Here is a 15,537-nt window from a genome sequence, read left to right as displayed (position 1 = left end):
TCCTAGTATCTATGTTATATATATCTAGCTACTTATATTTAAAACACTTACTTAATAATAATTATAATAATATAATAATCATTTTATAAACATTAGCTAGCTAACACAATGTTAAGTTAACGCTAGTCAGCTAGTTTAAATGATCAATTTTATCTTTTATTCGTGTATAAACATGGAGGAATATCTCATAATAAAAATAATTTACTTTCAAATACATTTATAGAGTAAACAAAAAGGGAGCCGCTTTCAGTTTGGTTTTTAAAGCAGCCAGTCTATTTATTTCAGATTTTACTTTGTTTACATGTCTTATCTAAATGTTTTGATTGTTTTATATGCAAAAATATTATTATAGTTGATTATATATAATTATTTGTTGGAAAGTGGTAATATTGGTAATATTTTTGGGTGGCTGGAACGGATTATCTGCATTTACATTATTTCCTATGGGACAATGCGTTTCACTATACAAAATTTCACTTTAAGAACATTTTAAATTCCTATGTCGAGGTTCCGCTGCGTATTTGATTCAATTCAATTTTTAGATGAGATGGCGCCGGTGAGGTCGGCCGCCGTCACGACTGATCCGACCTCTTGTCTGAGCATTTCACAGCATATCGTACTGCGTATGACTGTGTATGTGACAAATCAAATTGGAATTTAAATTTAACAATTCTCACAAAGCAGCTTTACACAATCCAAATTATGGAATTTTTTTATAAAATGTGAATGTGTAAGAATCAAAATGATCATATATATATATATATATATATATATATATATATATATATATTGTGTATGTACGGTGGTCAGGAGTGCACATCATTTTGCTCTTTTGTATGTATTACAAGTTTTGTTTGACCGTTTGCCTGCATCTGCTTCTGTAAACAAAAATATCATTGAATGTCATGTTTATTATTAAACCATTAAGGAACCACAGTTATAGAAACCCTGTGAAGCGAGCAGCCTGAGCACGGTGCGTGTTCACTATGTTAGGCTCGGTGTGGATTTAGCGATACTACTTTTAAACGAGTAGTTCAGCCCCGGTTCTCCTGTTTGTCTTAGTGTGACCTCGGTGCGTTTCACAAGAGCTTTAAATAAGACTGAACCGGCGACGAGTGTTCAGTAAGAGAAGTGCTTGTGTTTGACGATGAACGAGTGTGTACCTGCAGGAAGTTGCTTCTCCTGAGCTCAGTCATGGTGATCCTGCCCGTCCATGAGCGATTCACTGTGTAAAATATCCTCTGGATCACCTACACACACACACACACACACACACAGTCTTGTTAACTCATAAACACAGGGAAATCATTCCAAATGCTAATTATTTCATACAGCACAACACTTATGGAAGAAAGGACATGAATAGACAGTTCAGAGGACAGGCTGGAGGAGGACGATTGCTCAGGTACGGGACATCACCGTGTAGCAAGTGGAGTTGTACAGTATGTACAGTGTGTCTGCTATCTTGCTAATAGGTTGTGCTGAAGTGACAATAGCTGAACACTAAAATTTCAAAAGCGGCTTCTGCTTCCCGGACGTTTTTGTGCTGGAGGGAGAGATGGAACAGGAAGCGACCGAATACGGACATGTGTGTTAGAGGGCAGTGGCCGCACTGTTTCCGTGATGTCACACTTGACTATAATTACTAGCTCCTCCATCACACACACAGAGCAACAGGCGGGTCTGTCCCAGCTGTCCACAGACAGACAGACAGATAGACAGACACGCCGTTCTGCGTGTCCGAGTTTGACGAACTCAGATTTAAAAATAATCTCACACTTTCTAGGGACCGTGGTTATGCTTCAGCTACAGAATGAAAAGACAAGTACAGGCTTGTAAAGACAACAGGGCTGCCTCAGTGATGAGCGATTCTGATGCTTTAATGCGACAGAGTGAAAGTGACGTACGGTGGTGATGTAGCGGGAATGGAATTCAGGAGCGTCCTTTAAAAACGTCAGACCAGGATGAGTGTCCACGATGTCCTGAAAAGGAAAAAACTAGCATGATTAGACAGAAATGAACGAGAAATTAACACAAAGATTTGACACACACACACACACACACACACACACACACACACACACACACACACGGCGCTGACCTGTAAGAGGGGGATGAAGTCTTCTTGTTCCAGGTACGTGCAGCCCGGCTTGGCCAGCAAGTAAACAAACTTGGATGCATCATCATAGCAGCTGTGTAACAACCTGCAGAGACAGAAAGGCCTCGTGTGGGTGTGTGTGTGTGTGTGTGTCCAGGGGTTGAGGTTGGATATTTCACCAGTAATTTTGAAACTATAACCTGATTCTGCATCTCATTTTCTGCTGCGATGGACACGTCTGCACAGACAGTCCAAAGACTGGACGTCTCTAAAACTGTTCACAGAAACGTCTAACCCTTATTTCAGTTTTTATTCTGGCTTGTATGTTATAAATTTGTCCAAAAGAAAGTTCCTGCTGTAATCATTAAGACAGTCCTGTGCTTATCTCAAGGGTCTTTTTATTTATTTATTTATTTTATTATTGAATCCTCCTCATGTCATCTCAGGGAGGTTTTTTTTTTTTTTGCTCTAAATCCTACATGTGGATCTCTGTAAATTTCTTTGCATTAATAAATGTTTGTAAAATGGCTAAATGTCTCCACAATCGTTTAGTCATAGTGATGTCTTCAGATTTAAAATGCTACTAATTGTAGATGTTAATAGTGCATTAATGAGAATGAGGCTGTACATGCATCATTAAATATCAGCCAACACTAACACCACCGCCAGGTGGACTGAACAATACTGATTATCAGCCATAGCTCAGTAAACTGGTCCCCAAGGCAGTGATAGAAAGGCACCAGAACACCCAGTGCACCACAGTTCACCGTACACTGGGCCCAGCATGCAAAGCGCACAAGGCCGCCACCCGGCCTCTAAACTCCCCAGATCCCAATCCAAGCTCCACGGGATGCACCGGGGAAACAAGTCCGATCCACAGAGGCCCCGCCCCACACCCCAACCAAAGTGAACGTCTTCTGCAACATCAAAGGCTCTATGGAGCCACGCCCCGAGGGGCCACCCCGAAGGCAAACCTGGGTGGTTTTAATGTTAATGTTTTTTTCGTTATGACTGATACAGTATGTGTCTCTGCTCCTACCTGCACTTCATATTGTTCATAAAAGTTTGGATTGAGACAGCTAGCTCTCAGCATTCGGCTAATTAGCAAATTTAAGAGATCAGGAACAACACTGGTGGTGGTGGGTAGCATCAACTAATGTTTTCCCAAAAATAATTACTGTTTCTCCGGATGCAACTCCTGGGTGCATCATAAATGATACCTACAGTATGGGATAGATGAAATTAACTCTCTGTTGTCATGGCGAACTGATCTTTTCCCCCAAGAAACACAATAAAAAAGCCTCCTTTAATCAAGTCATGCTTACAGTATATACTGTTTACCTTCTTGTGAATAATCCACTGGGTGGCCAAAGAATGTATTTCTGAGTTTCAGGTCTAACTACAGTTCCTTAATGATGGAGCTTTAAATCCTTGAGAGGTTAAAAAGGTTTAAAGATGAGGAAATATGTTCCTGAACACCGTCACCAAGCCTGATAATATTGAGATGAATAAATATGGACTTCCTGGCCAGACTGACTCAAGGCATGTTTGTGCCTCCAGAGAAGTGTTTCCCAGCTTAGAATATGTTTCCTGAACCCTACCTGAAAAGTAAAAATGTAACATTTATTCCCTTTCCTTGCTATAAGTGCTGTCTTGTTACAGAACACGTCCATTTCAGTAACAGAAGCGTCCGTGTCCATCAAACCCGATGAACACCGCGTCCATCTTGGTGACAGCTACTGTAGCTCTCAGATGCCTTTCACCATCTGGGCCGGCGAACGTAGCACACGTACTCTACCTTGTGAGATGCCTGACATAAAAACATGTGGTAACTGTGGATTGATGGTCCAAGGAAATCTAGATCAGGTTTCGGGGAAACGTCTCGGCCAGGTCACCTGTAAGAGCGCCGAATCCAGGTTTGGTATCACTCTCTCAACACACATAGAGATTTCTGCAGCATTTTGGGTAAAAATCCTCAGAAGTACAGGAAGCTTGAGATGTTAGAGAGGCAAACTGTCCAAGTTTGGTGATGGTGGAAAGGACAGGAGACATGAATAACTCCAGTTTGGGACTCTTTGGTTAATACTTTAGCTTGTTCAAGTCTGGATAGATCAGGACACAGAGCCAACCAACGTAATGCACTTGTTAAGTGAGGAGACGTGAATGTGGTTAAGGAGATGAGGTTGTAGCAGGAGATTCGATTCGGTTAGATAATGAACTGTTGCTCAGAAACAGTCCTGGAAAATGTGAATATTTTGATGTAACATGGTTAACCATCATTTTTGATATTTGTTTAATATTTGTGTCAACTTGTAGGCCCTAACATCTTCACTCATTCAGCTAAAATTTGTGAAGATCCTGTTACATATGAGAGGTCGTTCAGGTCAAACCATGAACTAAAGGAGTTCCTGGGAGGCCAGGGTGATGCACACAAGCTCACTTCCACACAAAGGTCCTGATAAATGACTAAAATAATATAACGGCTACAAGAGTTAGCTTTTAATGCTGGTTTATAGCCACAAATATATGTTTCATGTCTAACGTCGCTGAACTACAGACAGTTTTCTATTCAGTTTATCCATTATGACGCAGAACTTTTTCAAGTTTTTAGTTTAGTCTGTAAAAATAATGTGCTGCTGAAGTTGATGTTCTATACCTTAATCTAACTATTGCCATATATACAGTATCAAAGTTTTAAGATTTGTGATTAAAACACAATGTCTGATCAAAACACTTATAACACTATAAAACCCTGAGTGAACATTTATATACTGTATGCTCTTTATTATTGTATTAATCGCTTGAATAATATATCAAAACTTTTAAACTATATAAAACTATATAAACTTTATACACTATATAAGGCCTCTGGCATAATGTCCCAGTTGCAACATGTATTAATATTTGGATATGTTATGAATTGAGACGTCCACCCACTTTACCTTTTGATCAGTTAATGATTTGAGTTAGTGTTCAGGGTTTACTCACTTTCGCCACGTGGCGATAAATGAATGGACAGAGACGAAGCCAGTCCTCTCTCCTCCTGCACAGTTAAACATCGTGGCCTTCCAGTACAGCGGACACCCGCATGCCTGCGTACAAACCACACATACAGATCTTCGTATTTATTTCAGATCTAATGACATTTTCACAGTAAACACCTGAAGAATGTTGTTACGAGGTAATCTTTCGCTATTTCCCGGTCACCTTGGCGATCTTGCCCATCTCGTAGATGTCGGCCTTTTCCTCCTGCAGCTTGGCGAAGGCCGCCTCGATTTTCGCTATGGCCTCGTCGCAATTAACACTGAGGTTTGGGAGACCCGTGGGAAAATAAAAACGTGGAATGTTAACGGAGGGAGGAGGTGGTGCAGGTGGGGGAGGAGTGGGGGAACGAGGGATGGGAGGAGGAGGAGGAGAGACGGGTTTCTTCTCCGGCTGAATCTAGAAAGAGAGGTGCAGAGAAGGAGAGAGTGAGTTACATCAGGGATCAGGTAACATTTTTATAGAGTGAAAATTCCAAATTTTTTTCAAAATCATCTAATTGGCTTTTTGCATACACTTGTATCTATGTAGAAGATAAACCTTCTTTAAATATTAAATCTAAATAAATATGTAAACCATGAAAATAATAGAATTTATTGATGTAACACAAATATATTTTTTGTATAAAATCTATTTTTATTTAATAAAAAATATTCTTGCACTTGTGTGAATGTAATAAATGCACATATAATCAGTAAATCTGCAAGGATTCATAACCTGAAGGATGAGAGGTTAATGCTTGTTTGTGAATGTGTGTTGAAAAAGACAACTTGAAAGTCGACTACAGAGGAAAACATAGAAATGATAACTTTAACTGATTATTAACGAAGCAGAAAAGTCTTTTGATCCTCCTTTTTAGTTCTGTTTAAAATTGTCTACATAAGCTTTACCTTCCACCCTTAACTGATCTACTGTAAAAAGAAAAACATCAGCATTTAATGTGTTGCGCTGTATATCCTCGTCATCGCAGTGTTTAAATGATAAATGATGATGGCATGTTTCCTCACCTACAACTGACTGCTGTTACTCACAGAAATAAGTTAATAAAAATCATATTCAAGAAATAAATGGTGCTTGCTCACTGCCTCACACTCACACACTGATATTACATTTTGATTTTAGTTAAGAAGAAGAAGAAGATAAGACTGTAGTGTTCCACAGCACGTACTGATGGCAGGTGGGAATAAGAGATGGGAGCGGCAGATGGGTTTAATGGGACACCACTAACATCATTTATGTCATCATGAATAATAATCTACTCCTACAAATAGGAGTCTCAGCTGCTCTATAACAGTATATTATGATGTAATACTAAAACACTGTAATATCCTGTAACAATGTAACATTATTTAAGTGAGTGTAACATTGGAGCGCTATGTAACACTGTAGCAAAAAATGTACCAGAGTAACACAGTGCAACACTGCAAGGCAATGTAACACCATAATGCAAAGTGGCAGTGTAACATGGTGTAACAATACAATGTCAATGTAAAGCTGTAACAGTGTAACAGTATACAGTAGTTCCATGTAAGAATGTAACGGAATGCTAATTTGTAACACAAAGTAAAACTGTCACACAGTGTAACACTGTAATGCAATGTAAAGCTGTAAGAGTGTAACAATATGATTCCGTGTAACAGTGTAACGGAATGCAACGGTAACACAAAGTAACAGTGTAACACTGTATCATTGTAATTCAGTGTAAAACTAATAGTGTAACACTACAATTCCATGTAAGGGTGTAACACAAATGAACAGATTGTACCACTGCAACATAGTTATGTAAGACTGCAATGTAAGTTAATACTCTAACAACTATTTAAGTATGTTACACAATGTTACACGATGTAATAAACTGTACCAGTCTAAAGATAAAGCAATAGATAAATTGGAATGAAATGCAGCAGGACGCTTTAATGCAACGTAACAGAATGTAACATGGTGTAACAATGCAATGTAAATGTGTAACACTATATAACAGTGTAACACAGCAGGACAGTGTAACGCAATGTGTAACGCAAAGGAACGGTGCAAAACGCCATAATCTCATAAACCTGTACAATGTAGTACCAGTACAATGCAGTGTAACACTGTAACAGTGCAATACATTGTAACCTTGTCACATATAACACAATGTAACAATGTAATACAATGTAACAGTGCAGAGTTCTATATTCTATACCTGACATTCTCGAACCCTGCTGGTTAGAACGAACATCACTTGGTGCTGTATTCGTGCACTAGACAGAACCTGGCCCAGGAAAAGACTGCACTATGAACAATAATTAGCAACGCTACATCAGTGGTAAATAAGTGGGGCTAGGGGTAGCTCAGTGGTTAAGGCATTGGACAAGATCCCAGGTTCAAACCCCACAACCACTAAGTCGCCACTGTTGGGCCCTTGAGCGCGGCCCTTAACCCTCAACTGCTCAGATGTGTAATGGGATAAAAATGTAAGTCGCTCTGCCAAATGCCCAAATGTAAATGTAAGTAAATATTTGTGCACATAGACGGTACATAACCATGAGGGCACAGAGACACTGCACGGTGGCAGACCAGGGTATTTCAGGACAGGGACACTACATAGGTGGACATAATTGTGTGTTACTGCCCCATTACAAACTAGATCAGTTGCCTACTGTAAAGACTTGTGTGTGTGTGTGTGTGGGGGGGGGGGGGGGGAGAGTGTGTGAGTGTGTATTTGAGGGCAAGCATGCTGTTTTGGTCTTTAAGCATGGCATGCACACACTCTGATTTCTAATTCACACTCCGGACACCTCGGGTTATTCACAGCTGACAGCAAACTCGCCATTCTGTCTCTCCAAGGACCAACACACACCAGCTGAAGGGTAAATATCTGCTCGCTTAAAGGCCACTGGCAGGTGTGTATCGGTGTGTAGAGTTACGGAACCAGTGATTCCATTAAACGAGTTCAATGTGTTTTGAGAAAATGTAACACACACTCACATACACACTCAGTAAGCAACCTTTTAAAGATGAAGCTTGAAAACATGAAAGGTCACAATTTAGCAAGCTAGCATACAGCTAGTTAGCATGTTGTTCACAATAATACGGTCATATAGACCAAAAACGTTTTTTTTCCCTGCAAATCCTCCAGTAAAACATGAGCATGTTCTAGGCTTTCCAGTGGAACTCCATTTCTAAACACACATGAGATCAGAATTCAACAGCACTGAGGTATGGAAAAAATAAAATGTCATGAAGATCATGAGATCTGAAAGGTCTTCCAGCCAGGTGTGTTTAAACCGTGGTACATAGAATGATCTACAGAAGGAAAGATCACACAGGAAGCAGCGCATTTATCATCATTTCAAGTTGTTTCTGATGGACTATCTTGGAAATCACCTGAAGACCTACAGTAGATGCATACGAAGCTGGTGCGTGGTGTCGAGAAGGACCAGGATGAAGACCTGAAGAAGCCCCTCAGATGAACGAAGCACTTTTTAAACTCAGCAGCTTTAATAAACATGAGGTTTATTTTCAGGCGCTTAGGATCTTGTTGGAGATTAACTTGGTTTAATTAAAGTGACTGAGCCCATTTCCAGCTGTCAGGTTCTTCAGGCCCTCATCAGAACTTGTAATGGTGGAGTCATAATGAGTCTTAGTGAGAGTTTCTTTTTGAGCAATATTGGACTTTTGTCAGGATGCTCCTAGCTTTGATATGTCTGCTCCTCTGGGCCAATCAGAACACACCAATCAGATGCCACCACGCTTGTACAAAACAAACACTGATTAGTGTTTAATATCTGATGAAATTGAAACGCCACTTGTTAGTGCACTTAGAAATTAAACTGGATGGTATTGAACACAACAGCTGTGACTGAGGACATTGCCCCCACCCCACCACCCCAGTACACCACATTCACTCGGACACTGTATTCCTGTCGCCCCTATTAATAGCCGTGTTGGTATCTGCCTGTGAATAGTTTTGTCTTCCCCGGCATGTGCAAGTTAGCCACGATGAGTGTGTGTGTGTTTTTTATTTATTTAATTTTATTACTAGACTGACCTGCGCTCGCTGGAAGGATTTGAGCCTTTTCTTGAAGCGTGATGGCAAGACAAAGTCACAGCCTCGTGCCAAAAACTCCAGCTCCCCCCGCAGGTCAGGGTCTTCCCTGAGCGAAGAGTCTTTTATCATCATGGTTGCAAAGTCCAGAGATAGATCAATCGAGGTCCGATCGTCCAAAGTGCTAAAACAAACTCCAAAGTCCTCGGTGACTTCCGCTTTAGAAGGTTGTAGGCCACGCTCTACAGCCCTCCTACGGATTTGCCTTGTCCCCTCCACCCTACACGCTAACGCACACGCTCTTCAAAAACTCTGGTTGCAAGCTCCTGGCCACACACTCCCACCTTCAAGATTTGGACACATGGAGGGATTCCTGGAGAATCGGAAGCTAGAAGGGAAGCTCAGGAGCATCGCCGCAGCAAGACGAGGCCTTCAGGCTCCTTCCTGCTTTCTCACAAACACAAAAACACTTCTCGTGCACAAGTGCACCACCGGTGGATCCCAACTGTGCGAAACATGACCCTAGCGAGGGTCTGAATCCCAGACGAGTCCCTGATCTCAGCCTGCTCTGTCCTGACAAGCACAAGAGGGGACAGAGGGGTGGGGTGGGGGGCAGCTGTGTCAGATATCTGTGTGCCTGGATCAGCAAAGGTGCATTATGGGAAAGCGAAGGGAAAGGAAGCCCCCTGACCACCCCCCCACCTCTCACCCACCACCCCACCCTCCCCATCCCTGACCAATTTAGAGCGTCAAAATTAAGAACACAGAAGAGGCACAGGTGGCATGTTGATCCGGACTTTGTTTATGCACTCAGAGTTCAGAGAGAAAATCAGCACTGAGCTTCAGTGGGTTCACAGGGGGCAGTTTGGGAACGGTGGGGCAAAGTGGATGTGGAGGTGGCGGCTGAACGCGCTGAAGATTGGCATCCTACAATCTCGCAGTCTAAGTTGCTGCTTTTCTCCATTCGAGGGCTGAAAACAAAGCTCTCAGTACATCTCGTACATAAAACTCCAGCCTGTACTGCCTGCCACAAATCTGATGATGTTTTAACATCAATTGTTCCTTAATACTAATCGTGACCCTGCAGGGACCATTTTGGGTTTGGGAGCCCAAAGAGGACATGATTTTTTTTCCTTTATACACAGGCTAGCCGGGAGGTATAGGTCGAGGCATAAATAAATAGGGAGAGGAATATGGTAATAAGTATAAGTGCAGACAGGTAGAGAGAGACAGTTGAAGATACAGTACATTGATACAAACAGACAGGAGGTGAGAGCGAGAGGTTAGAAGTATACATCGGTATACAGTATACACAGATATGGAAAAAAATATACAAATTAACACACTCATTATAAACATGGATATCAGGTCAGTATCAGGAGAATGATGGGGCACACACATATTTAACAGAAAAAAAAACATTATTTGAAGCACAAACGATACAGACAGCCATTTATTTCAGTGGTGCTGGAAGTCCTGGAATGGCTTTTGATTTCCTGAGTCTGAGACCTCTCAACTTCCTGTTAGTGATGATGATGGACTCCGGTTGGTAACTTCTCTGTGCAACATAAAAAATGTGTGTGACAGCACTCACTGGTTTAAGCAACACATAGTATCATGAGAAAAGTCCAAGGAGCTCAATGCAGATCTGAGAAAGAGCATGGTAGGTTTACACAAGTCAGGAACATCTCTCACAGCCATTTCTGCAGGTTCCAAGATCAGTTTAAACTGCTGTTTGTAGGAACAAGTTACTGGGAAGTGGAGCCACTATGCCCAGGTCTGGAAGAAGATCCAAACTGCCCCCCTCAGCTGGCTGGATGGTCAAGGACTACCCAGGAGACACCAAGGCAAAGGCCATGAACTGGAAGCTGCTAGAACACCAGTGTCTCTTTCTCCAGTCAAGCCAGTTTTTTGTAATTATGCCATCCAGAAACTCCACCCCTTCAAACTAACTAAGTGTGTTTGCAGCACATTTTTTATTTGCCTATATGTAAGCTAATAGAGGCTATCTGGCTGAACGTTTTGACCAGATGTATATTTGAAGGAGTACAGGTGAGGCCAACCCCCAGGAAACTGTAAGCATGGTGGTGGTAGCATCACACTCTGGGGTTGTTTTACTGCCAGTGGAACTGGTGCACTGCACAAAGTAGATGGAATATGTATGGAGGACAGGAATCTCAGAATTCTTCAGCCAGACTGTTGAAACCTGTACATAACTGAGTCTCCCAACAAGACAGTGTCCCTAATCTTATGTCACTGCTGGTTGTGGAATAAATAACCTTGAGGAGTCTTGAACCTTCTGGAAATTTAGGTTTAAATTTTTTTATTTAATTAATATGTCTGTTTGAGGAAATCAAGAAATTTAATCTAATGATACCAATTCTGCCAAGTAGAGAGGTCACACATCCAACCAGAATTCTGCCACATGCTTGCTGATGGTGACCAAAAACCTCTTCTAATGGTCTACAATGTTGCTAAGGGACATTGATCCAAATTTTAAATTTGCTGTGACCCTGGATTGATTTCAGGAAACCCAAAATAGAATAAACTTCGGGGTCTTGAATTTTCCTTCTATTAAAGATGTGTGAAATCATTAAGAGCCCAAAACTGCCATCAGATTCATGTTCATGATGAGTGTCCATACACTTCTGGCCACAGGAGCACATAGACAGGTGCAAACACAGAGATCGAGACAGATGTAATAAGTTGTAGATAAGAAGGTAGATGTAGACAGGTACGGATATACAGATGTAGTGCCCCCTGGTGGTGCTGTGTTTAACATGTTCCAGGATCGAAGCAGAACCATGTTTTATGTCCTCAGTTACATATTTTGTGTAGAGACACAGTAGATAACACACCCTAAGGAACTTTAATGCTTTTGCATAACTCACCCCAACCCCCTCATTACCCTCCACACACACACCGACACCCATATACCCCACCCTCTGAACCCTCACCAGCATGCTCTGGTCCTGCAGCACTTCTCCTCTTTCTTTTCAGTTGTATAAATAACTCTGTGTACAGCAGGCCTCCTGACATTTCAGCTGCACATAGCTATCCCAGAATTCCCTGCTCTGCTGCCCGACTCCCCGGCAGCTGTTCAACAAATATCAAACGCTTCAGATTCCAGGGAAGAGAATCTCGCCGGGTTTGACGCCATCAGGCGGATCAGCAACCACGGAAACTCCGCAATCAGCTTGTCTGAATAACAAAAGGTCTACGAACAAAAGTTAACGATGTTCATGCAGGAATTAATTAGCCAATCAGAAGTCTTATTCTTACACACATATGATTCGTCTTTACTTGGTTGTATTCTTTTGTACATCATCTCTCAAAACATCAACTCTAAACTCGGCTAGTCTGTAATGAAACGCTAGAATCCAGTTAATCCAGTGAAAATTAACACAATTGCTATTAATTAAATCCGATATACAGCAAAAAAAATATTATAATAAGAGTAATTTTGCGCCCCCTGATGGTGACAAAGACAGAGCTCCCCCCCCACCCCCCAAATCCCCCTCCGAACTCACTTTGTGCTGGGGTTAAATGAAGACGTTGGGAATTTAATGATTAAAAAATGTTTTGGGTTGCATCTTAACCTCCATGTTTAATAAATGTTTAGTCTACATTTACGGCATTCGCCCCAGAGCTGATCCTGAGCGTATCCGTCCGCGGCCAGAATAGAGCGTAAATTGCTAAAACATCTGTTGCTTAATCTGCTGAATGGCTTATTAATAGACCCCCGCACCTCCCTCACCCCCCGCACCCCCCCTCTGCCCACCGCTTCTTTCTATCCAGGACAAACAATTTCTCACATGTCACTGTTACAACAGCGTTAGACTCCAGTAGGCAGGCGCGTAGAGACACCTAGTGACAACAATTAGCATTATTATAAAATCCTACTTCAATGTCAGAGTAACACACAGTCTATGTGTATGTGTGTTTGGTGTGACAGTTCACTGGGACGTGTTCCAAAAGGCACAAGGCTCCCTATTCCGTACACTGGAGGATCAAGTGCACTATGAAGTGCACTAACATGGGCTCGTTAGATCAAAGATCTCTTCTAAAATACAAGTGTAGAACCGTAACACTGTAAAGCCTGTAAGTTTACGTACTAGAACTTACTTTAGTCCAAACTGTTATTAAACACAGAGGGTCTTGAATAGTGAGGGTTTATATTAATGCGCTCGCTCTGATACGGTAACGTCTTCATAGTAATCGCGTGTTCACGAGCACATAGACCGCACACTTGACGTAAACATGTGCCACTGTTGGGAGGGTGAAGTTTCTGTGTTTGTGTAACATCAGTGGAAGGAGTCTCTACAAAACTGGAACTTTACATTTTGACTTCCAGAGTCAGAGACAGAGGACTTTATTCCACCCTGAGACAGAGGACTTTATTCCACCCTGAGACAGAGGACTTTATTCCACCCTGAGACAGAGGACTTATTCCACCCTGAGACAGAGGACTTTATTCCACCCTGAGACAGAGGACTTATTCCACCCTGAGACAGAGGACTTTATGCTTCCTAGTGGTTTCTCAGGACATGTCCACATTAGAACCCTGAGAACAGTCGACCCCAGTCATGGCTGATACAGAAGGAAGGCATCACTTTTTTACATTGACAATTTTTTGGTCTTTTAAATTTAAGAGAGACAATAAAAAAAGAGTGAGTAAGGAAAGAGCGTTTATAGCTGCTATAACGTCACTGATAACAGGAACTACATCGTGAAACATGTTAAATAAATTAATATATATATATATATATTGTTGTTTAATGAATGAATCCATTGTTATCAGGGCAGAGAATCCATGGAACAGGAGAAATAAAACGTTTGGGCGTTTATAATGGAGGAAAATAATAAACAGAATCTTTACTTCACACGTGTCATATTTCCTGCTCTTTTTACTACGGTTACCAGAGTTAGACTCCTCCCTGGTCGTACATAAACACTGACACACACACACACACACATCTCGTTCCGATTTCCGCTTAGCATTCTGTGCTGCTAATCTCATTAATTATGGGTAAGAAGTAGCAAACAATAGCTAGCATGCTAACTTACTGTAGATTTGTTACTAGCATCATAGTTACACAGTAGTTAGCAAAACAACTGACGTTTGTTATTAGCAAAATGTGCAACTTTAAGCACAATAACACTTAACTCAAATTTAGCATAGCAAAGAGTGTTAGCATGCTTAAGCTATGCCAACTTATAAGTCTTCTTATTTAGAATGTTACCTTGTTAATAATTCATGATTAAAACTAGCATGCAGCAGATGGAATAACTAGCATGAAGAACGGCTAATCGGATGGCGTTATTCGCATCCTGTACGTTTATTTAAAAAAAAAATCAATGCAGCAGAAAAGAAACTCTACCAACATTAAATGAGCTAACACGCTAATATGCATCTGTCCTGGCAGTAGGGCTTGTTAGCAGGAAGGGGAGGTGCGCTGAGAGGATTGGGACGCGGCCCAGATGAGCGTGGGACACACGAACAACAACGTTTTCATTCCTTCCTCTCAGTTGCACAGTTTCTGAATGCCATCAGCTCAGAGTCAACGGCAGCTTCTGACAAACCTCAGCTCCACGAGCGGGGGCGTCGCAGAACGTGTGTCACTAGGGACTGAGGAAAGGTCAAAGGTCAATCCAGAGCTGGTAACCAACACGAGAAATTTTGTGTAGTTGTGTTGCCAGTGAAGCTTCATTCAGCACTAGTGTGGGTGCGCTGGTTCACGCTATGACAAGTGTGTGTGTGTGTGTGTGTGTGTGTGTGTGTGTGTGTGAGAGAGAGAGAGAGAGAGAGAGTAGAATTAATGACTAATAACTTCCAAACACAAAGAGGAATTTCATCCACATTAAAGAAAAAATCTTTAGATAGACTGATAAAGAGACAGACAGGTGAAGAGATAGACAGGTGAAGAGACAGACAGGTACAGACGGACAGACAGAGACAGACAACTACAAACAAATACAGACAGAAAGGTGGAGAGACAGACGGTTACAGACAGGCAGGTGGACAGATAAATAGGTACAGACCGAGAGGGAGATACAGACAGTTATTGACAGTATAGAAGGACTGGAAAGTTACAGACAAATGTTTATGAAAAAAACAAGTAAATCAGAGACACAGACAGAAGTTTTGAATGAGAAACAGAAAAGAAGTTACATACTGACAGTTAGAGGTAGACAGACAGTTATGACAGTAGGGCAGACAGTTCAAAGAGAATAAGAAAAAAACGACAGAGAGACAGTTAGAGGGATAGACTGATGAAAAGACAAAGAAAGAATGAGACAAACACAGAGACATTTAGAGACAGATAAAGAGACAGACTAAAAAAGACAGATGGATAATAGAGGCAGATAA

The 15,537-nt window shown here is 41.4% G+C and overlaps 1 protein-coding gene across 3 annotated transcripts in view; it reads right to left on the bottom strand.

The window, feature by feature from the left end:
- ppp2r3a (protein phosphatase 2, regulatory subunit B'', alpha) overlaps positions 1-15,537 on the bottom strand; it is a 61,690-nt gene that overhangs the window by 6,891 nt on the left and 39,262 nt on the right. For 2 of the 3 annotated variants that reach the window (XM_053507393.1, XM_053507394.1), the window contains 5 exons: positions 5,306-5,539; positions 5,087-5,190; positions 2,102-2,204; positions 1,908-1,982; positions 1,164-1,250 (listed from right to left, as the gene is read on the bottom strand). In XM_053507393.1, the coding sequence (XP_053363368.1) occupies positions 1,164-1,250; positions 1,908-1,982; positions 2,102-2,204; positions 5,087-5,190; positions 5,306-5,539 (603 nt within the window). Of the gene's footprint in view, positions 1-1,163; positions 1,251-1,907; positions 1,983-2,101; positions 2,205-5,086; positions 5,191-5,305; positions 5,540-9,170; positions 9,749-15,537 lie in introns of those variants that run through there. The other variant, XM_053507395.1, reaches the window with a different exon arrangement.

Source organism: Clarias gariepinus, chromosome 11 (genome assembly GCF_024256425.1).
Source record: "Clarias gariepinus isolate MV-2021 ecotype Netherlands chromosome 11, CGAR_prim_01v2, whole genome shotgun sequence".
NCBI classification, from domain to species: Eukaryota; Metazoa; Chordata; class Actinopteri; order Siluriformes; family Clariidae; genus Clarias; species Clarias gariepinus.
The sequence above is the reverse complement of the archived record's forward strand: the minus strand, read 5'-3'. Positions and strand labels throughout refer to the sequence as shown.